This window comes from Meriones unguiculatus, chromosome 10, assembly GCF_030254825.1.
Source record: "Meriones unguiculatus strain TT.TT164.6M chromosome 10, Bangor_MerUng_6.1, whole genome shotgun sequence".
NCBI lineage: Eukaryota > Metazoa > Chordata > Mammalia > Rodentia > Muridae > Meriones > Meriones unguiculatus.
Window position 1 is genome coordinate 103,408,398 of NC_083358.1, and position 23,155 is coordinate 103,431,552.

The 23,155-nt window shown below is 50.4% G+C and overlaps 1 protein-coding gene across 6 annotated transcripts; it reads left to right on the top strand.

The window, feature by feature from the left end:
• The first annotated feature begins 1,657 nt into the window (after positions 1 to 1,657).
• On the top strand, positions 1,658 to 23,155 carry Mab21l3 (mab-21 like 3). 6 transcript variants are annotated; one of them, XM_021660221.2, is made up of 7 exons: positions 1,658 to 1,744; positions 2,598 to 2,846; positions 10,896 to 11,036; positions 14,265 to 14,556; positions 17,825 to 18,003; positions 18,578 to 18,772; positions 21,545 to 23,155. In XM_021660221.2, exons 2-7 carry the CDS (start codon positions 2,598 to 2,600, stop codon positions 21,776 to 21,778), a joined length of 1,290 nt encoding a protein of 429 aa, XP_021515896.1. In that variant the 5' UTR covers positions 1,658 to 1,744; the 3' UTR covers positions 21,779 to 23,155. The 6 variants fall into 6 exon arrangements, with proteins under 6 accessions (XP_021515896.1, XP_021515898.1, XP_060248955.1 ...); XM_021660223.2 differs by having other exon boundaries at positions 1,725 to 1,761; XM_060392972.1 differs by lacking the exon at positions 1,658 to 1,744 and adding an exon at positions 1,751 to 2,055.

Here is a 23,155-nt window from a genome sequence, read left to right on the forward strand (position 1 = left end):
TTTGTTGTTGTTTATTTGTTTGTATGTTTTTTGGGGGTCTCACATTCAGGGTCTCACATTCAGCCCAAGCTGGCTTTGAGCTCACAACAATCCTTCTGCCTCAGCCTCCCTAGTGCTAAGCTGTAAGGTAGGAATTACTATGCCTCTCTTGCCATCTGAGAGTGAGTGAATCTTAGGTTTGATTTAAGGTTTTGAAAACCTTGAGCTGGCTCAGTGAGTAAGGTTCTTGTCTTGAACTCACGAAGACATGAATTCAGATGCCCAGAATCCATGTAAAGAGCTGGGCACAATGGCATGTCCCTGAGATCCAGCGATTGGGAGGTAGGGCCAGAGGGTCTACGACCTTGGGCCAGCCAGCTCCTGACCAACACAGCAGTTCCCGGACAGTGAAAGACTCCATCTCAAGGAAAAGATAGAAGGTACCTGAGGATGGACACCTAAACTTGTGCGCCACCTGACCCCAACACAAAACTATAAATAAGTACAATATTTCGAAAACTTTCTTAAGCAGACACTGAATGTGTCGTTGGTCCTCACAATCTATTACATTTATTTACCTGTTACTGGTGTGTGTGTGTGTGGAGGTGCGCTTGAGGAAGCTGGCTCTTTCCTTCTACCTGAGAGGCGAGGAGAGATCTAACCCAGCTCCTCAGGCTTGGTGGCCGACTCTTCTATCTGCTGAGCCATCTCACCTGCCCTGTTCCTCGCAGTCTGGATTGAGCTCAAGCTGGCTTCCATTTTCAAACCTGCCTTGCTATGAGTCATGAAGAATGAAAACTTTGTTTCCAGAGGAAGGAGGAAAGCCTGAATTAACTGGGTCCCTGTTGATGCTAGCACAGTGCTCCAGGCACACTCTTTCTCAACAGTTTTGCTGCCCTGTTGTCCAATTATCTAGAGATCGGTATCTGCCAGGAAAGCTTGTTTTTCTCAGCCTGTCTGATAGGAGCTGCCAGAGCCCGTGTCTGTGCCATAGTGCTGTGCTATGGTTCCTACTAGGAACCGGGCCCTCCAGTGAGTCTGAGCTGTGTTCACACAACACACCGAGATCTGATGACAGGGAATGCAACTGCAGGCAGCTGCCCTGAGCTCATGATGCCTTTCCTTCTCTGCCTTCCTCCCGTAGCTCAGTCATCTGAGAATAGGAAGGTTTGGGACAGTTGATTCCAGAAACCCGGGACCATTTACTGTTACCAGGAAAGGGTCTGTCAGAGGACAGAAACCCTGAGGTAATGATTCCAGCAAAAGCAGAAGCAAGGGCAAAAACAGAAGCAGGTGGGGGAAATGGGGACGTCGGTGCCATTGAAAGTGACGCGAAAAGAAAATTCCAAGAGGCAGGTTAAGGGGAATTGCTTCTTGTTTCATTTGGGAAGAATTGATGTGGTAGATTGGGATGATGACCAGGGTAACAAAAGGGAACCAAAGGAAGAAGATTCTGGACCATACGAGATCATGTGCCATAAAAAGGGCGTAACATGGAAAATCAAGGCAGTTGTGGATCCTCAACTTTTCCAGACCCGTGTAAGACCTTGAACTGGCAGACGGAGTCCTGTGAAGGCAGTCCATATAAGGCAGGAGGTGGGCGGGGTCTGAGGTGGGTGGGGTCTGAGGTGGCTCTCCCCGGGAGCTGTCTGGGAGGATATGCAAATGTGGGGCCACAGGAGAGAGTGGAAAGGCTGGATTGGCTGTGGTTGAGCACCAAGGAGGTTGGTTTGGGGAGCTGCCTGCCTGGAAGCCTTGCTCAGAGGTGAGCCTTGCTCAGAGGTGAGCCAGCTTTGCTGTCAGTCCTATGGCTCACTTTGACACAGGCTGTGATATTTAAGAGCTTCAGGAATATCAGGCTTCTGGGATATTCCTCCCCTGTACTAAAACTAGCTCCAGCCAGTCAGACTGGGAACTTACTGTCTGAGCTGTTTTCTAAGATGAGTTTTACTGGTAAAACTAGATGTGTCCTAGACTCTTAAGGGGCCTGTTCATACTGAGTTTATTTTGAACGCCAGCCTTCAAAGTGGGAGAAGTGGGAGAAGGAAATCACATTCTAAGGTCAGCAGGTGAGAGGTAGGACTCTGCCCTACTTTTCTCTGCATGTATCTGCCTGTTTGTAAGCCTGCCTCTGTGTGTGTGCGCGCGCATGTGCGCGCACTCGCGTGCTTGTTTCTCTTTCTCTGTGTGTATGTCTCTACTCTGTGTGTGTGTATATGAGAGAGAGAGAGGGAGAGAGGGAGAGAGGGAAGACTGCACATGCCTGTATATTCCTCTGTATACAGGAGTGCCTCTGTGAGTTCATGCTTTTCTAATGCCAGTCCTGGCCTTCACGTGATTGACAAGGCTTGTGAGAAACAGCTGGCTTGTTTGCAATTTCTTATTTGTTTACGGTAAGGAAGTAAATCAATTGCAGACTTTTTAGGAGTGGAGGGCAAGGGATGTTTACTGTCAACAGGATGTAGACAAGGAGATGTAAAGATAGTAGGCACCAAGGTGCACCTGGTGTCAGGACAGGAGTATAAAAAAACAGGATAAGCCAACATCAGGTAACACAGACAGGCTCCCATTCATTTTCACCAAGTCTCCTTTTTAATCTTTCTGTAATTCCCTGAAAGATGGCAGATGGAGTCTCCCAGGTTGGAAAGGAAAACTTCAGTGAGCACGCGAGAAGAGGCCAAGTGCCTGGTCCTTGCTCACAACTGCAGAGAAGTTTCATCCAGAGAGTAACGTTGCTGGGAAAGCTGCCCACCAGCTTTGTCCTCCACCGGGACAGGAAACAGAAGGTTGCTGCTATCCTGGGGATCGGCCAAGAAGCCATGAAGTCTCCTCCGGAGGGAGGCTCAGACGATTGCCTGCTGAGTAAGGTGAGCCAGGGCTGGCCTCTCCTGGGCACACCCTCTACTTCTCCACCCCACGGACACTGGTCAGAAGAAGTCCCCACTTCTGGAGATCTTAGATGGTTCTCAGGAACACAGCACCACTACCCTCGGCTTGCTGAGGAGGTTTAGACAGTCGGATCTTGTCTCTGAGGTTCTAGGGACAGAATCTCGTGTGGCCAGTTAATTACCAGAGCCTCGTACTTCTTTTCCATAAAATGTGGGTCTAAATGAAATGGGTAGCCAGGCACAGGCACAATGACACACACGTGTGATATCAGCAGCATGTGAGAAGTGGAGGCAGGAGGATCAGAAGTTGAGGGTATCCTGGGCTACATGGGACATTGCCTCATGAGAAAAAAAGAAAGCAAATGAACTTAAGACAAAGGTTTTTTTGTTTGTTTTTTTGTAACTCTAAAACTGATAGTTTTAAAATGTTGTTTGGGGGCTGGAGAGATGTCTCAGCGTTTAAGAGCCTTACCTGCTGTTCCAGAGGAGCCAGATTTCCCAGCATCCACATGGTGGTTCACAATCACCTGTAATTACAGTTTAGGGTATCTGACACCCTCTTCTGTCCTCCATGGGCACCAGGCACACTGTGGTACTTACATATGCATGCAGGCAAAGCACCTATGCACGTAAAATAAAAAGATGAATCTTTAAAAAATATTATTTGATAAGCTGAGCATGGTGGTACCCACCTTTAGCCTTGGCACTCAGAAGGCAGAGACATGCAGATACCTGTGAGTTCAAGGCCAGCCTGGTCTACAGAGTGGGTTTCTGACTAGCCTGGACTACATAATGAGATCTTGCCTCAAGAAAAGAAAAAAGAGAGAGACAGAGACATAGAGAGACAGAAACAGAGAGACAGAGAGAGAGGAGGGAAGGAAGGAAAGATGGGGACGAGGAGAAAGAGAAGGGCTAATTTCAATTTTAAGCTCTTTGCATGTTAGACTTTGTAGGGACCTAAAATATTATTAAATTTAAGCTGTTCCATTGTTCCACTTACACCCGAAACTTCTAAGGCATGTTGTTAATGTTTAGACAAAACGGTTTAAGCTGAGAGGCGGGGACTGGGCTCTGGCTTTCATGCCTTTTATGTAAACAGAGCAAAGATTTTATCACAATGAGACAAGAGCACACTTTTTAGACCAAGCCATCAAGGGAGAATAAGGAAAATCTATGTGTATGAAAACAATCGTGGACAAGGTGATTTCCCATCCCTCCTCTACAGAAGTGCTGTTGCCTGGCATCTTCCTGGGGTCCTATGTTCTCTAGAAAAACAAGAACATTCCAGTTTTCTTAGCCTGGCATTCAAGTGATTTCATCTGTCCAGTCCTTCGACCCTCTAGTCTCTGGCCATTCCCAGTAGCAGAAATCATACATGGTATTCCTCATGTGGGATACAGCCTGGGTTCGTGGTCTGTTTGATCTCTAGAGCATATTCTAAAGTTTTCTTCTACAGGCATTTTGAAACATAGGAACCTGGATTTCTGTCTCCTGTGGGGATAAAACGAATCAGATCCTTTGAGTCCGTTGTCTGGCCTGGAAATCATGGCTGAGTGCTTGCTAGAATGTATCTCAGCTAGGGTTCAGCAGGCCCCAGGCCCTTGCCCCCAGTCTGAGAGCACCCTCCTCGCTCATCTCTTTTTCTTGAAGGTGGGTTTGCCTTTAATTCTGCCCCCTAGGAACAAACCTCAGGCTTATCTTTTGTTTGTTTGTTTGTTTGGTTGGTTGGTTGGTTGTTGGCTCAGAGTTGGCTTAAAGGTTCTCTAACGCTGGGGCATAGAACACTTGGGTCACGTTGGGAACTGTGGAGCCGACACTGGTGATTGGTTGTACACTGACTCATAACACTTCCGTGGCCGCTGACTTACACTTTGGCGGTTCCTTCCACCTTCTCAGAGGGACCAACGATATCCCTGACACATTCTTTTGGTTGCATATTTCCAGAGTGTCTTGCACAGATATGGTCTGAAATACCATCAGAGTCCACTGAAGATAAGGGAAGATGCTGTGAGGTGCTGACAGGTTGAGGTGCACCCTAAGATTCAATGTGGCCATTAACCGCCCTCCATTGCTATAGAGGAAGAAAGAGGTTTGTCGAGATGAACGGACTTGGCTGAAGTGGCATGGCTGTATGGCAAAGGTGCCGAGGTGTCAGCGCAACTGCTGGGGCCCAGAGGCCGTATCTCCTCTGTTCAAGCTCTTTGTCGCACAGACACACACAGAACCTCTACTTCATGTCAGATCCTGCTCCGCGGTTTGTGGAAACCCAAAAGCTGAGGTGTGGTCTGCTAAATGGGAAAGAAACTGTGCATGCCTGAGGGATGACCAGGTGCACCCACAGAGTCTGTTCTTAATGCCCAGGAGGAAGGGGGGCATTCTGGGTACAGTCAGAGGGCCAACTGCAGCTTGCGGCAGACCCCAGGCTGTGATGGAGAGACCTGCAGAGCAAAAGGCAGGGCCTTGGCTCTGATGGGAGAAGTGGTCCACAGAAAGGAACGGATACGGGGGCTTGGAGGATGTATTAGGTTTTGATAGACCTAAACCAGGAGGAAACCTGGTTTACCCCCCACCCCTGTTTGACAGGGGTTTTGTATTCAGCTGCCCTTCCTTTTAGGGAAGCAGAATCTGAGCTAGTAAATACGGCCTGCCTATAACTCTGGTGCAAATGGCCTCTTGAGTCTCAATTTCCCCATCTATAGTACGGAAACATCATGAATGCTACAGTATAGGAGGCTCCGGTGCTCCTGTTCTTGCAAAGTACCTGGTACCCTGGAAGGACTGAGTAACCCCAGCTCTGCTGTGCCGCTGCTGAGCCCCGAGCTACGAAAACCAGGTGGTCCCGACATTCCTCCCAGAGCCAGCCTAAGAGTTAGCCCATTGTCTCCTCTGCTCCTGTCACGAAATGTCTGTCTGTCTCTCTCTAAGCCGGGAGCCTCCAGAGTACAAGGAAAGTGCCTGTTTATTCTGTTTAAACGATCACTGGCCTCAGAGCAATTCCACGATTCAAAAGCCTAACTTTCTGTTGTCTGGGAGGAAGTGCTCAGCCATTTTCCCTCCCTGTCCTCCAGCTGATCCGTGTAGACCACCTGTTCTGGGTGCAGCCACGCCCCAAACAGCTTTTTCCAAATGCTGCTTTCGTGCCCTCTCATGGAATTCAAGGAAGAGGGTTACAACACTCATGAGTCAGCATGCTGTTGTTCCAAGGACCAGTCTAGAATTCCCAATAATTTATGTTTGAAACAGTAAATTATTCACAAACCTAAGCTATTAATAGCAGCAAGTGACTTGTGTGTCAACAATAAGCCAGAGCCCGGGAAGGAGGGGAGGGAGCCTGGGATGAGACAGGGACGTCTGTGCAGGCACGTAGACGCACCTGGGGAGCGGGAGGCCCCGGGCAAAGCTGTGGCGTGCCCATCCGCTGCCCTGGGTGACCTTGGAGCATCCAGCCTCCATGCCTGGGTAATTAAGTGTGGCTTGGGACTGCCTAGGCTCTGCCACACCCACAATGCAGCCTTTGAAAAGAGAGGCTGGGCCTTTTCTGGTTCCTTGGTTGACTTTATCAGCAGAAGAGGTAGGTCACACCTGGAGAGGCCCCCAAGATCAAACTTGGATTGAATTATGTCTCCAGTCCATTTTCTTCAATTATCCTATTCCCCCCCCCATATTTATTTTCAAGTTTTTCTTTGTCTGAAATACAATTGGCAATGAGTCTGTTTTGCTGGCTCATTGATAATTGAGAGACTATAAAGGAAAAGGATTCTGGATGGGGCTTGGAAAGGCTTGCACTGTGGCAAAGCATCCATCTTTTCCCCAAATCACTCCCTGCCGTCCGCCTCATCTGTGCATTTTCTTACCCAGAGGTCTGATCCTCTTGTTCTGTCTCTCTGGGCTCAGTCAAGATTAGTGAGGGCAATAGTTCAGGGGATTGCCAGGGTCTAGGCTCAGGATACAACCTGCTGGTGGGGGGAGCGGGCAGAGCGTCACCTAATGAAAACTTCACCCAGCTTCAGCAGCCTAGGCATTGTGGGGACAGACCTGTCTAAGGCTCTGATCTATGCCCACACCACTGTCTGGCACCTGCTGTGTTACCCTAGAGTTTTTGTGGCATGCAAGGACAGTCAGTAGCATGCGCAGGACAGAAGCCCTAGACTCCATGCTCTATGAGCCCTGACTCCTTTTCTAGGTCCAGGAAGAAGCTAAGGGGGTGGTGAGGAGTGGGGAGGGGGATTTCTACTCACAGCACTCCTGTCCTGGAGGGTGTGGTAAAGAGTGCTGGAAAATGGCGTTGGAAACCCTGTGCACGCGGGCTAGTTCTCCTTCTAACTGCCAGTGTGACATGGGAGAGCCACCCACTGCTCTGGTCCTCTATTCAGAGACACCAGGTAAGGTGATTTCTGAAGGTGACATGATTCTAAGATGCTAAGTTCGAGGCATCAGAAGTGGCGGAGAAGAATCTGTCGTCTTAGCTTCCGGATGGCTGAGTCCTCTGGTCTGACTTTCACAGCTGCAGATCAGAACACATCAGGATGATGAGCTAAGCACCTGGATAATGAGAGTGATTATAGGCACCTTCCAGGATGCGTTCAAGCTTGCTCTGCCCAGCGGTCAAGTTCACAGTGGAGAATTTTCTCCAAGGAGGGCTGTTTTCCAGGGCGCTTTGCCCTCTGCCCTCTTCTTGGTCATATCAATACTGCAGTGGACCTTTTCTTAGTGTGCTGGTTCGTCTTTTTGTCAACTTGACAGATGCTCCAGCCTTTGTTGTGGTTGTTTTGGTTTGGCTTGATTTGATGTGGTTTGGTTTTTGACGCTCTGTGTGATCCTGACAGTTCTGGAACTCACTCTGTAGACCAGGCTGGCCTCAGATTCTGAGATCTACCTGCTTCTGCCTCCCATGGCGGGAGGAAGCCACCACCATGCCCAGCCTCGCTTAGAGTCATTTTGGAGAGAGAACATTGACTGAGGAAATGCCTCCATCAGTTTGGCTTGTAGGCAAGCCTGTGGCGGTATTTTCTTGATCAATGATTGGCGTGGGAGGGTCCAACCCACCATGGGCCGCACCACTCCAGGGCAGGGGGTCCAGGGTTGCATAAGAAAGACAGCTGAGCAAGCCACAGAGAGTAAGGCAGTAAGCAGCAGTCCTGTATGGTCTCACTTGAGTTTCTGTCTCCTGCTCGAGTTCCTGCCTTGCCTTCCCTGATGTTGGAATATGAATGTATAAGCCAAATATACGCTTTTGTCCATAGCAATAGAAAGCTACCTAGGACACTTAGCTTTGGAATGCAAGAGTGTGTGTTTGCACATATGAATGTATGTATAAGTGTGTGTGTGCATGCATTTTTGTGCATGCATGTGTGTGTGCATGCATGTGTGTGTGCATACACATATGTGTATGTGTGTACTGTATGTGTGTTTATTGTTTTTTTTTTCACATTCAAGTTCTGTGGAACCGTACCATGAACTTAAAGATTTGTGCAGTTTGGGGCTATCAGTCATTACTATTAGTAGCCTTGGCCCTCCATGCCTTCGGAGAGCTTAGCCGCTCTAACCGCAGCATTCCACTTAATCAGAACATCTTGTGTGGCCTTTGTATTGTGCTGCTTGTAGCGATCCTGTGTAATGTCCCCCACCACACTCATTTAGCAGACTAGTCCCTGCTCAATGCCCCATAATCTGCCAGCCTGACTGGCAGCATTTTCTCCTCAGGCTGGAAAGCCGGTGACTGAAACCCCACCTCGCTCCCAGCCCTCCAACTCCGGCCTCACACACCCCAGACCCAGCACCTCCACTTCAGACTGTCTTACAACTGAGCCCACCCATACCCCACAACCTCATAGCGAGCCTCACCGTGGCTGCAACTCCCTATTCCCTCGCTATGTACACATACATGTACCTAAGCCATCCCTCACCCCCCTCCAGCTTCCCACTTCCATATTGTCTCGTACCCTGTGGAGAAAGTAGAATCCAAGTAGGAAATCTTTCCAGTTCCCAGCATCTCTTCTCTTTCCCCTGTCTCCCCATCTTAGTTCCTTCTGAAGCAAGGTAGTGGTTAGTTCCTGGGGATTTGCATGAGCCTTCCTTCTGGGAAATCCCTTCTCAGTGTGCAGTCTCTTCCTCCAGAAGTGATACTTCTCTCCGTGTTTAAACATGCCTAAGTCTCTGTGTCAGTTTGAGAAAGCCTGCCGCTGGTCCTGCTGGTTTGTCTAATCTGTTTGCTTCCGTGGTCAAGCTTCTTGAGGAGTGGTGATCCTTTGTCTTCAAGAGTTGGTCATTTGATCCTCATCTTATTCTGTTTGGGAACCTCTAAGGACACTTGTGGGCCTCTCAGCACCTGCCGCCTTACACACACACACACACACACACACACACACACACACACACACATTGAGACAGGGTCCCGTGTAGCCCAGGACTTTCTGAGAAGCCAAGACTGCTCTTCCTGCTCCCTCTTCCAAAGCACCAGGACTATACGCAAGCACACCATGGCCAGTTTCTGGAGTTCTGGTGGTGGCATCCAGGGCATCGTGCAAGCACTCATTCTGCCAACCAGCCAGATCCCTGGCCCCTGACTGACTCCCTCTAACCTTACCTTCTGCCTCCAGGAAGGACTGTTGGCCTCCAGATTAGACAAATGTCCCTTTGCTGTCCCTCAGCAGGCTTTGGCTGTCTTTCCCAGCACTTGACTGTGACTATTTTAATCCATCTCACTCTATCTTACTTTGACGATCTGTCTGGCAAAAAGTGCGAGTTCAGTGAAAACTGGCCAGATGGAATTGAATCAGCCATGTAGGAGAAGCCTTATCTGTGAGGACCTTTAACCAAAGGTCTCCAAAAGCACCCTCCTTTATTTTTGACATCTGAACTCCCCGACCTCCTGTGATCACATTCTTTCTTCCAGTAGCAGTCTGGAAGGTGCAGAGCCTCCCCGGGGCACAGCCATTCAAAGCGCCGTGACTCTTGGTGAATACATTGCAATGGGCAATTGCTGTCCAGTGGAGTGTTTAGCATTGAACAGTACAAGTTTGCTTTCCAAAGACAGTGCTTTGTAGGTGGAGTTGTACCTATCAAAGAGATCTCAGCATGCAGATTAGGCGTTCCTTCTCTTCTATCCAGAGGCGGCACCCCACAATGCCCCATGATGGAGCCCCCACACTTGCGTTCTCTTTCAGGCGGCTTCTCCAGGGCCGTAAGCGCATAGTCGAGTCTGTACCCCGCATACCGCTGGTGCTAACTAAATATTTATCAGTGGATGGACTCTGTGTGGGCCATGAAACCTGTGCAGATAAGTGTGTTCTCGCATCGCGTTCTGTCTCTCTGTGGGCTGTCTCTGCAGGAGCTCTCGGGTGGCTGGAGTGGTGGACGACTTAGCTTAGATGGAAAGTCTTTCACTTGGGATTTTCTTATCTGGCTGTTTTGAGTAGTTTTAGGAATCTGCTTTCCAGAGCTATTTTCGTGACTCACTCAAATGTCACCTTCGCTGACCTCTTTCTCCGAAATGGCCACACTCCTTACCCACTGGTCTTTATTCCTTTTGGCACTTTTAAAAACTGATATGACCCTACAGTTCTATGCACAGTTACATACCCATGCACGACCACGTGTTTCCAACCAGAGGGACAGAGCTGTTGTTACAGAGTCTCATGTGACCCAGGCTGGCCTTGAACTCACCACAGAGCCAAGGCTGGTCCTGAATTTCTGATCCTCCTGCCTCGACCTCCCATGTGCTGTGATTACAGGTGTGTGCTACAATGGGACATACCCCCCTCCCCCAAACCCCACCCTTCCATATTTACTGTTGCTTTAATTGCTGTTGGACAGCCTCTGCCCAGGAGTAAGCCCTGGATAAATACTGAGGGATTGCACCTGTTTCAGAAGAAAACAAATGTCACGTTGGTCAGTGTCAGAGCAAAGCAGGTGAACAACTTTGGAGCCCTGGGAGACACCATCTTCGCCCTGAAACTGTGCCTTTGTCTTATCGCCTGTACCAGTGCCTCAGGCCCTATTACTGTTCTTCGATCTCCTTGCACCCAGGTGGACCTGAGGCACCAGCAGATTTCTCAGACTGTGGAGGAGGTGCAGAAAGTCATCCACCGCCTGACGGCAGAAGTCAGCCACCAGGACAGTCGGTTCCAAGCGGTGGCCACCTCTGACACATACAATGACGGCATTAAGGTAAGCAGGGCTCTGGATGTCTGAGGAGCTTCAGGAAGCACCCAAACCCTTGGATGGGAGGGCCTCTGGGTGTGAGAGGATCTTAGCTCTCTGAGGACATTGTGCTGCCCCAGGTTTCCACAGCTGCTCTTCCAGACACCATTTACAGGAAGCTTTTCCTCATGGGAGCTCCCACACCCCTAGACCACAGAGGCTAGGTAGGGCTGAGGAAACCAAAGCTCTTGGTTGAGTCCTATTTGGCTCTAAAGCCCGATCTCATTCCACAGACTTTGATTCTGAAGCATGCTTCCTCGTAGTCAAAGCTCAGTTAAGAGCCTGCTCATTTATTAAACACAACTGATAAACATAACCAGATAAGGAACTAGGCAGAGGTCGTGGAGGGACTGATGGAAAAGCAGTTGAAGGCCATAGTCTCTGGGGTACAGGTGAGGGGAAGGAAGAAAGTACAAGAGGCCCCGAGGGACTATAGAAGTGCTTTGAATGTATCCCCTGCCTGCTGAGGGATCCCACTGAGTCTAACTGCCAGGGCCAGTGTGTGACAGTCAGCAGCAATCTCACACAGATGCCCTGCCAGCCCGTGGGCAGGGCTGCAGGCTCATCTCCACCAAGAATCAGGAAGGCGGGTTCTGTGTCGCTCTGGATCTTCGCCATTCTTGGTCTCAATCTTTCTGTACACAAACCTCTCTCACCTTGCCTTAGTTTTCCGTGGCCTGTTCTCCCACCAGGAGCTTGATTCTAAGGAGCGTGCTTCCTGCTCGCTTCTCTTCCAGCATCCAATATGCGCACTTTCAGCCTATGAAGTATGAGCATGGTACCAAGAACCAAGGCTGGCCCGCTACGTCTCGGGCTGCTGGGTACAAGGTCCACTCACAAGGTTCTGAGACTTGTGGATTTTGAGGAAGAGTCCAGTTTCAGGAAACTTATTCAAGGCTGGAAGCTTGTAAAACTAGCTCTGAGCCCATCACTTTAGAACACTTGCCCACCCCTTCCTCCCCAGGCCAGTCTCAATCAGGCAAATACAGCCCCGGGACTAGAGATACCAACACTGCATCGCTCTCCCCAGACCGACAGCTCAAAACTTATCCTGTGCTGACTAACATCATGCCCTGCTTATTAGGCTTTGAAGTGGGGTCAGCGATGCAGCTTAGTGGGTAAAATGCTTGCCCAGCACGCACGAGGCCCAGCACACGGGATCTCGGGAAGGGTCGCTGGAGGATGAGGCTGGAGCATGACACCTGCACGGTCCCCTTTGACATGTGTTAGCGTGCTGTTTTACTTTCCTGTTGCCGTGTTGGGATACTGCGACCAGAGCAGCCTCTGGAGGAGATGGTCCCTTTGAGCTTGTCGTGGTGGTAAGACCTGGCAGCAGGCGGTAGGTGTGGCAGCCGGAGCCGAAAGCATCTTCAACCACAAACACGAAACGGTGAACTGGAAATGCAGCCAGGGTCTGAACTCTCAGAGCCCGCCCCCAGGGGCACACTTCCTCCAGCAAGACCACGCTACCTCCCGGAACGGAGGCATCAGCTGGGGACCAAGAGTGAAATACCCGAGCCTCTGGGAGAAATTCTCATCCAAACCACCACATACCTTTGTCAAATCTGACACCAGCTGGGGATACGGGACCCTGTTTAAAAACAAAACAAAACAAAACAAAACAAAACAAAACAAAAAAAACAAAAAACAACACAACACAACACAAAACACGTAAAGTGGCTTTAATCCATACCCTGGACTAAATTCGGTGCGTATTTATTGCACACGATTTGTGTGACTGGCAGTGTAGGGGCTTTGGTCTTTGCTTGATGTCGTTGTTGGGGAAACGTGGGTGGGGGTGGATGTGTGTGTACCTGTTCATGTGTTCCGTGGGTGTGAGTGTCCTTGTGGAAGCCAGAGTCAACCTCGCCTGTTGAGACAGGGTCTCTCGCTGAGCCTGGAGCTCAGTGATTCATTTATGGTGGACGTTCACAAGCTGTGGGGATCCGCCTGTTTCTGCCTCCCCAGCGCTGTGATTCCTGGCATGCAACTACACGCCTCACTTTTTGGTGGGCGCTGACGATTGGGACTCAGCTTCCGTGCCTGTGTGGCAAGCACTGTATGGACAGGGCCACAGCTGTAGTCTTGAACTCATGTGCAAGTGGGTCCGAATCATGTGAAACTTGTAGTTTAGGCCTTTGTGCTCCCAGCCTCTGGACAGCAGAAGTCACATGGTACCCTTATCTAAACCATCACCTGTACTCTGAGAGTGAAGGGGGGAATCAGCTGCAGCTGAATTGGTCGCTGCCCAGACCAGGGACAAAAATTCCCTGCCGTTGAACTTTAAATAACTCTCTTCAAAGAAGATGTAGCAAAATGAACAAAGAGGCTGCCAGTTAGCTGTCTGGGCACAGCCAGAGCTCAGGGTCCATCTGACAGATCCGCACTGCCAACCGGCTTACAGTGTCGTTTGCATTGCGTGGCCACCAGCTTCTTCCCGGCCACTGCTTAGCTGGTTCCTGCAGGGTGGGAGTGGGTGGCTTCACCTCCATTTTCCCTCATCATCTCAATGGCTCACATTATCCGCAGACAGGCTTTCATTGCGCTTCTGAAAGGGTTAGTCATTCACACTGACCTGGGTCACTGTGACAGGTGAAAAGAAAGGGTGGCACTTTCAAGTTCTGTCTCATTCTCTTTTGTACCAGAACGTTCAGCTACCCCAAGACATCCATTCCTGAACCAGGCAAGAGTAGAACCCCTGAACAAACTAGCACAAGAACCCAGTTTCTGCTCTTCTGCTTACTGTCAGTGTCCCTGGGGTGGTCTGCGAGCCCCTCTGAGCCTTAGGTCACTCACTGGGGAAGCGGTATCAAAGCGACCTCTTGGTGTAGCTTCAGAGAAGGAACAGGCACAGCCAGTTGGGTTGCGTGGTGGGCTCAGTGGATTTATTTCCCTTCCATTTCTTCTCTGCTAAACTTCAGGTCCCTCCAGAGTTCTGGGTTTTCTTCGTGTTTAACTTGTGGCCTCACAAACCCCTGAGCTCCTTGAGTCACTCCGTCGGCCACAGATGGGTTCGTGGCAAAACAGACACGTAATTCTCAGTCACCCTGGGTCTCTTTTCTGCGTACCTCACCACATTGCTGAGGGTTGGAGTGCTCACATGAGCTGCCTGGCTGGACAGGTCGGCACCCCTCTGCCTATCACCTCCCCCAGGGTGTGAACTCAGCTCCCCTCTCTCTCTTTTTCTGACCTCAGGTTTTGGCCCCTAGCCTGTTCCACGTCACAGTCCCCCTGAAAGGCCTCGCGGGGTACAGGGGGGCCCGGGCACAGCGCTGGCGGTACTACAACTTGCAGGGCACCAAGCTCACCTGCCCTTTGCGGGACCCTGAAGGCCTGCAACAGTGGCTAGAGACTGAGCAGTTCGCAAAGGCCCTGTGGCCGTGGCACCAGGCAGATGTGAACATTGAGGGGGACATCGTGCCAGCCAAAGTTCTCCAGGTGTTCCGGACGCTGGTGGAAAATGCCGTGAAAACCTGCCACCTCTCAGGTGAGCCGATGAAGGGAGGTTGGAGGGGAGCCAGTCACCTTTTCTGGGAGGGGGGGATGTTAGTGAAATCCCCGGGGCAGGGATTCATTCTCCACAATCACTTAACCACCTGACAAACACACTTCAGGCTGTGGGTTTTGTGCCCTTCCCAAACCTCAACGTGCTTATTCAAAGCAGCAAGTTACTCACACCCGGACTTCGGTTATCAGCACATTTCTGTGCAGCAGCAAGCATCTGACTGCACACAGGTTGGGGAGACCACAGGCTCGGAAAGCACCAAGCGGCCACAGCAGAGGCTGTGTAGCCATAGGACCCACTGACCTTGACGACTGCAAACACTGAAGTACACAGTACAGGGTGACCGACGTATGTACACACATAAACACACATGCGCATGTGGAAAAACTGCCTCATTTCCTTAATTACAAAACTAGTTATAAACCAGCAAGGAAGAAGACGAGCTGATCAACAGAAACAATGGCAGAATGGCAGCACAAAACAAAAAGAAAAGATAAACCAACGACGCAAAAACAGGAATCCTGGGGGAAATAGAAATGGTTAAAAAGAAAAGAAAGGAAAAGAAAAAAATGTAGATTTTTTTTTTAAATGTTAAAAATTGGGAAGCAGAACCAGACAGATCTCTGTGAGTTCAAGGCCAGCCTGGTCTACAAAGCGAGTCCAGGAAAGCCAAGGCTACACAGAGAAACCCTGTCTTGAAAAACAAAACAAACAAACAAACAGTTTAAAATTCTAGCAGATTATCTGGAGTGATGGGGTGAACGCCTATAATCCCAGCGCTGGGAAGGCTGGGACAGGAGGATTACTACAAGTTTGAGGCCAGCCTGGGTTACACAATGAGATCCTGTCTTGCAAAATTAAACTGTTGGGGCCAGAGGGATGTACAGTGGTTAAAAGGAATGGATGCACTTGCAAAAGACCTGAGTTCCGTCCCTAGCACCCACCTCAGGTGACTCATACTAGCAACTGTAGCGTCGGGGCTCTGATGCCCTCTGCTGGCCCCCATGGATACCTGCATGTGCATGCATACACATAGCCAGGCACAGCAATGATTACAAAGGTAACAAATCTGAAACAAAACACAAGGATCCCAACAACGATAAAAACATATTGAAATGCCTGGAAGATTAAGAGCTATGAGAAGCGTGAGGATTATGCTCCTGCTGGGTGTGGGGTGGGCTGGGCGAAGCAGGCATTTTCATGTTGTTCTTGGGAGCAAAAATCAGGGTTTCATTTTTAAAGGGCAATTTAGCCGTTATTTATTTTTATTATGTGCTCACTTGGCAATTCAACAAATAAGCTTTTGCAAACACACAAAGAAATATGGCCAAGAGTTTCCTCTGCCCTAGGTTTGAAATACTAACCAACTAGAACAACAACAACAAAAAAATCTAATTGACTATTCAAGAAAATTGGTCCAGTAAATGATAGCATCATTGTCTGGCAGGCCATGTGCAGCCTCTGCTCAGAGAGACATACGCAGGCAAACTGATCTTGGGAAAATTACAGTGCAAACGTTTGCTTGTCTGAACGGAACAGCCCTGAGAGTCTCCGCCCTGGTCGTAGTTCCTGGATATTATAGAAGATGCTTGTGTGGACTATTTAATTCTGAGACTCGGGTCACGCGCAGCTTAGTTGGTAGAATATTTGCCTGGCGTGCAGAACACCCGGGATCCGGTTCCCCAGTGCTGCGTACATCAGATGCTCTACTGCACACCTCTGATCGCTGCTCTCTGCGAGGTGGAGAGAAGAGAATCAGAAATTCAAGGTCATCCTTCAAGGCCAGCCTGGGGAAAAAACAAAATAGAAAGAATTCTTTTCTGTACCTATTTACAAATGAAAAGTCTGAGGCAGACTAAGTCACTGGCTGAGGTCACACTCTAGGGCCACCCACATCTGCAGAAGCAGGCTATGGGGCCGGGCAGGCTGGCTCCAAGTTCAGTGGCTCCTGGAGACGGTCTAGTCGTGAAAGGAGAGCATGGGAGAGGCAGGCTGGGCCAGTCCAGCGAGGAGCTCTCAGTGAACAAAGCTGAAGCATTTTTCCTTACCCTGGCCTCTCTGGTAGGATGTAGGCCAGGGGGCTGTCTACTGTTATATAGCTCCGGACAGCCAAACACAGTTAAAAGCTTCCATCTTTCCCTAAGAAGGAAGGAGTGGAATGACAGAGCCTAGGTCAAAACACTCATCCTTTTCCGTCACAAAGCCAAAACACAAACAAACAAACCCCCAAACAAATACCACCCATTTGGGGCTGAAGAGATGGCTCTGTGGTTAGGAGCACCTGCTGCTCTTGCAGAGGACTCGGGTTCAGTTCCCAGGATCCGGTCGGTCATTCCAGTTCCAGGGGATCTGGCGTTCTCTTCGGGCCTCTGCAGGCTGCTGCACGCACAGGGAGCACCTAAACTCGTGCAGGCGCACACGTAAATAAAATAATCCAATAAAATAGAAATCCACTGTTTTGAAAAGGAGAGCCTTGGCAATGAGGGCAGGCCGGCTCAAGAGCTGGCAAGGCCACACACACTCACTTCCTCCTCTCTGCCTGCTTGGAAAATCCCTCCTATCCACCTGACCCCTTCCAGCTCAGCTGTGACTTGCTCTGTGGGGGTTTATGATCAGGCGGGTTTAGGAGAATAAATACATCTGGGTGAAGCCGGCTCTCAGGACGGATGGTAGAGGCAAACACCATCTGTGAGACTGATTCCAATGAAAAGCAGGTTAGTAGGACTCCCCTGGAAGGCACCCCAGGAAAGGCCGGGTCAGGGCCACCCGTCAGCAAGATTCTGACGCCACAGTGAAGAGCTCTGTCCTTACCCTCGCCTGCCTTCCCTGCCGAACCAGGTGGAATGAAGCAGGCTGCAGAAGTGCTAGATTCCTCCTCACAGGAAGCAGTATGACCCTCTCCCATCTTATTCTATGACTTCCGTTGAACCTCCTAAAAAGAACCTACAATTTGAATGGGAAGCAGCTGGGCTGGGGTTATATAGCTCAGCGGTATTGTGATCAGTTTGTGTGAGGCCCACAACACAGGTACGAACGCACACACGTACACAGGCATTCGAACCCTAAAGCTCTGTAGGAGGGAGGAGAAAAGGGAAGACCATGAGTTTTTCTGGTAACGCCGTGACGGTGGCTGAACGCGTGGTGCCTGTGGAACTGCTGGCCGGAGTGGCCGCTCACCAATTCGCGTCCCGCTGCTTGTGTAGAGCAAGGCTCTCTCTTCTCAAGTGTCCCTCTGGTTCTTCCCCACCAGGCAAGGTCAGTGTGCTAGCAAACCGCACGGCTGTCTGGGTTGCCATGGAGACGTCCGCAGGCCAGGTGGAGCTGGAGCTGGCCCCCACGGTGGAGATCCCCACCGCCTGGTCTGAGAAAGCCCAGTGGCCTCGGTGTCTGAAGCGATGGCCTTCCGCAGAGAGGGTGGAGTGCGTCAAGGTACGGGGGACCAGGCGGGGGTTCATTCCAGAGAGGGCCCACAGCTTTGCCAGTTGCATTGTCAACCATACATTTTCCGAGAGGCAGGGGGCTGCCGTAGAGCTGCTGTTCCTTGTGTGTGTGTGTCCCCTACTCTGCTGGTGATGGGCGGGGGGAGAAGCTCATGGCCTAGGTGAAGGCTAGTTAAGTCCTTAAGAGCTCTGGCATGGGTAAAAGCAGATGCTGTAGAGGGGTCTCAGCCGCTGCTGGCTGCTCCCTGAGCCTACTCAAGATGCTCAGGAGGTTTCCCATGCTGCCCTCGAAGCCTCCATATTTTGACATCCCCACAGGAGCGAGAGTATTCAGTATGCCCGTTGTCTTTTCCTGGCTTATTGCGCTTTATATATTATATTCTAAAATTCCACCCACGTTCCTATGAACGACTGGATTCCATTCTCTTTTATTGGCTGAGTAATATTCCATCGTGTAGACATGCCCCATGCTGTGGCCTGTGGGTCCCCCTGGCTATGTGAACTGCTCTCTACATCAGCCGGCCTCGTGCTTCTCATTCTCCCAACCATTTTCTCCTTTTCAGTCATTTGGGTTCAGCCTGGTGGCCCGGTCCAGCTACCACTGGCAGCTGAGTTTCTCCCAGGCTGAACAGGTGCTGTTTGAGCAGTTGGATGAGGACGGGGGCTGCCGCAAGCAGTGCTTTCGGGTCATGAGGCAGCTGAAGGAGGACGTGTGGTGTCCAGGGAGGAGGCCGGTCATCACTACCCAACACTTGCAGGTGAGCTCTGCTCGTGGGGGCATATAAAACCCCAGCTGTGTGTCATTCAGTGCCGGTGGTGATAGCAACTCTGCTTCCTTCCCTCCCTCCCCGACCTCCCTTTTCTACCTATTTCCGCCCTCTCCTTCCCCTACTCCCTGCTTTTTTTTTTTTTTTTTTTTTTTTTTTTTTTTGATGTGACATTAAGGATGATTCATTGTACAAATTTAACACATTGCATCACATAATGTTTTGAGGTGTAGGTAGGGATTTGAGACACATGTAAAGCCAGGGTGATCAGCATTCCCTTCTCTTAGAATGTGCATCCAATCCTCCTGTTGCAAGCCTTTGAACTCCTCTAGTTATTCCGGGCAGGATGAATTGCTGTAGACGGCAGGCACTTAAGCAGATTCCTGTGGAATTTAGTATTTCCATCCAACCTTCATTTGCCCCTTCTCCCCTCCCTCCCTAACTCCTCATAATCACTGTTTCTTTCTCTTCTGTGGAGCCCACTGTGCTGGGGCTCTTGTGACTGGGAGTATGCAGCATGTGTCTGCCAGTTCCTCTCTTGTCTCACTCAACATTTTCAGAGAAAAATCTTTGCCTATGATAACACCCTTGCTCTCTCTAGTTCCATAGTTTCAGGCCTTATATTTTAGCACTACAATCCATTTTGAGCTGGTTTTATATCTGGTGAGATTGTGGTCAGTTTTATTCTTTGGTATTTCTTTCTCTTTCCCCCCTTCCTCCTTCTCCCCCTCCTTCCCTCCCTCCTCCTCTCCCACTTTAATTGAAGGCATTATCCACTCTTTCAAATATCAAAAACATGTTATCATTTTTAATTGCCAACGTGTGTCTGTGTGAGTATGTGCCACGAATGTGAAAGTGCCTGAGGCAGCCAGAAGGAGTCAGATTCCCTGGAGCTGGAGTTACGGGCCTTGTGAGCTGACTGACCAGGGCAGTGGGGACTGAACTCAGGTCCTGGATGATCAGCAAGTGTTCTTCATTCATCTGGGACTCAACTACACGCCCTTTTAAAATTGATTATTTTTGATTGCCATGCTTAATTGCATATATAATTGGGTTTGGTGTGACATTTTTTACTCATGTGTACAAGGTACAGTACTCATATCCAACCTCTCTTTGCTTTGTGCCCCCTTCACCCTACCCCTTCCCCAATCCCTAGTCCTTATCGTACCACACTCAGATCAGCTTTGTCTTTTAGTTCCATGTGTGGAAAGGAACACGTGGTGTTTGTCTCTGGCTCATTTTACTCAACACATGTCCTTCCATTTTGCTTCCAGCCATTTGCTGTAGAGGACAGGGCTTCATTCTTCCTCAATGAACAGCGCTTCATTGTGTCTTGTGCCGTTTTCCCTGTCTGTTCACTGATGGTGGCACCTAGGCTAGCCTGATTCCATATTGTTCTTGACATGAGTAGTGATTGTAAGGCTGGCGAGCAAGGCAGGGACCAGGCCTCACAGAGCATGTTAACAATCATATCCTTAGCCAGCTGTGGTGGTACTCACCTGTAAGCCCAGCACTCAGGAAACAGAAGCAGAAGAATATCTGTGATTATGAGGCCAGACTGGTCTATACGGCTCCAGGCCAGCCAGGCCTACATAGTGAGACCCTGTCTTGTGTTCTTAGTCAACCAGCAGCGAGAAGATCTGTGAAAGGACAAAAATCAATGAAGATTTAGACTTGAAAAAAAAAAGACAGATTGGCTGATTATTGGAATAGGCACATACAGATTAAGTGGCTACCAAAGAGGTGGTGGGGAGGGCAGGGGGAGGGAGATGAAGCTGAGTGGCAGGTCTGAGAGACCAGTGAGCAGGAAGATGGGCAACTTGTGCTGTGAGTGACAGGGAGGATGCTGCCCCAGGTTGTGCCTGGCGCAGCTGGCTGGATAAGCAGGTTGAGAAGCAGAGCAGGTTTGTGGCCAAGGCCATGAGTTGAGTCTGGGCATGTTGAAACGGAGGCAACTTTCCGACACCCAAGCCTAAGGAGGCCAGATGCAGAATCTGGCCTGGAGAAGGTACCTGCCCTATGTGACTCCCCCATCTTACTGGGAAGGAGGCTCTGTACTGAGCACCAGGCTGGGGTGGGGGGTGGGGGGTGGGGGTGGGACAAGAGCAGAAGAGGCTAGGGAGGGACCCCAGGAACCTCCAGGCAGAGCAGGCAAGGGCGGGTGGAGTGAAGAGGAGTAGCTGCGGTGTGAGGAGAAAGCCTGGAAGAGCATTGTCTTGGAGGCCAGGAGGACAGCTGGTTAGAGAGGGAGGGTGTGGGCCAACTGTCAGACCCACGGAAAGGTGAGAAGGGGTGAGGCTGAAAAGGCCTTCGGCTTGATGCTTGGAGAGCTTGGGCTGAGAGAGCAGCATTCAGGATCAATGGCAGAAGACTCCCCGCAGGAGTAGATAAAGGGAAGTTCTAAGACCGGAACTAAGCCAGGTGCCTGGACTTGCAGAGGGGAAGACTGTCCTGGGAGAGCAAGCCAAGAGCCATCTTCTAAGAGGGGAGTCGATCCTGTAGGGTTCTTGGGAGGTGAGCGCTTGCAGGAGGCAGAGGGTCTCTGCTTGGAGCAAGGTTTGATTCCCTGGGAGGGTGTTGATGATCAGGGTGTCAGAGGAAAGGGAGAGAGAATAACTGGGAGGCGGGAGCCAGACAGGTAAGCCTCAGGCCCATGAGGCGATGGGTCATGAGTTCCTGGTGAATCCAGTTTTCCTAAGATACCTTGTTCCTCCTCCCAGAGCGGCGAAAACTCAACTTCTTCCCACCATCTCTCTTCCGCAGACCGTGCTCTTTTGGACTTGTGAGAAATACCCCCACCTCAAGGACTGGCAGGTCTTCCACCAAGCGCTCCTGCGCCTGGTCCGGAAGTTGCACAGGTGTGTGAGCCAGCACTTCCTGAAGCACTATTTCGTCCCAAAGAGCAACCTCCTTCAGTCGGCCAACCCAAGCGAGCTAGATGCTGTGGCCCAGAAGGTGGCCTTCTTCCTGAAGAACCCACAGGTCACCCTGCCCTGAGGTGGTCCAAAGGAATCCTTGCTTCATTCCTTCCTGCTTGACCTCATTCTCAGGGTGGTTCCTCTGTGGGCTGCCAGGATCCTTTCTATGCCAGAGAGGGGCCAGGCCACAAAAGCATTTCAATACCTTTCCTACCTCTCCTGGGTACAGCGCTCATCCAGCTCCCCAAGTGACTGATTCTCCTTGCTCAGCCTCTTCTTGTCTGCCAAGGAGAATGGAGATGGGCTCAGGGCATGCCATGTGTGCTAGCCTGCTGCTGGAGAGTTCTCCAGTCGGCTGAACCAGGAACCACACACTGACAGACAGCCCCACCTGGTGGCTGGTGCCCTTCACAACTCTGTCCTCCACCTCCAAGCAGAGGCCAGTGGTTCAGGCTCCTGAGCTGTTCAGGTGTTCCCCTCTCAAGTGTAGGGAGTCATCCTGAGGGTTAGTGTGAACACGAGAGAAGGGTGCAGCTGGAATTCCACCCGTCACCTGACTCCAACCACAGCCCCCTCTGCCAAGGTCAAGGCTTCCATTTCTGGAATGAGCTCTGTGCTGAGGCCCTGCACAGACCCACCTGCGTGTCCTTCCCATCTGGATGCCTTCCTTAGCTCGATCCGCTCAGTCACTCACTCACTGACCCATAAGTTCTCGCTAGACTGAGAACACAGTCGAGAACAAGACAGACTCTCGTGGAGAAGACAGGAAGTGAACAGCAGATGGGTAAACTTGTCTTCACATATAGAAGGAAGTATGCTTGAAGGCGTCACAGGAAGATCCTGAGGGCGAAGGAGTGGACAGCTAAAAGAGGCCAGAATGGTGGCCTCAGAAGGCTGGGAGGGGTGGGTATGGGACTGGCTGTGTGAAGCTGTGGAGGAGCTGGTCTCACTGTGTTCTGGGATCAAAGGTGCAGCATATACCTCCAACAAGAAGAAAGACATTTTGTGGTCTGAAGCACATTTCAGATGACGGCTGTGGTGACAGCACCAGGAGGGGCACTGAGGCCCCCGCTTTTCTCCATTCCGAGAGCACTGAGGCCCACAGCCTCACACATCCTCACGCTGCCTGGGGATTTCAGGTGCTCTTAGAGAACATGGCTTCTTTGGGCATTTTCTTAATGCTTCTCAACTCCAGGGGATCCTTTGTGAATTTTGAGCATTCTCCCCAAATACTCTTCACAAAGTAACATTCCTAAAAGCACAAACCACTGACTGGGGGGCTTTGAAGAAACCTGTGTGCCGGGGACTGAGCCCGAGGCCTTTTGACATGCTGGGCGTGTGCCCTGCCAATGAGCCACACTCACCCTTTTATCTTGAGGCTGGATCTCACTAAGTTGCCCAGGATGGCTCTATTTTTTTAATTAGTTTTTTATTAGAATATATTAATTATACACAA

Coding starts and splice junctions, on each gene's coding strand:
- Mab21l3 (XM_021660221.2), top strand. CDS start 2,598: ATGGCAGATGGAGTCTCCCAGGTTGGAAAGGAAAACTTCAGTGAGCAC. Junction 2,847..10,895: donor ACGATTGCCTGCTGAGTAAG/GTGAGCCAGGGC, acceptor CCTTGCACCCAG/GTGGACCTGAGGCACCAGCA. Junction 18,004..18,577: donor AGAGGGTGGAGTGCGTCAAG/GTACGGGGGACC, acceptor TCTCCTTTTCAG/TCATTTGGGTTCAGCCTGGT.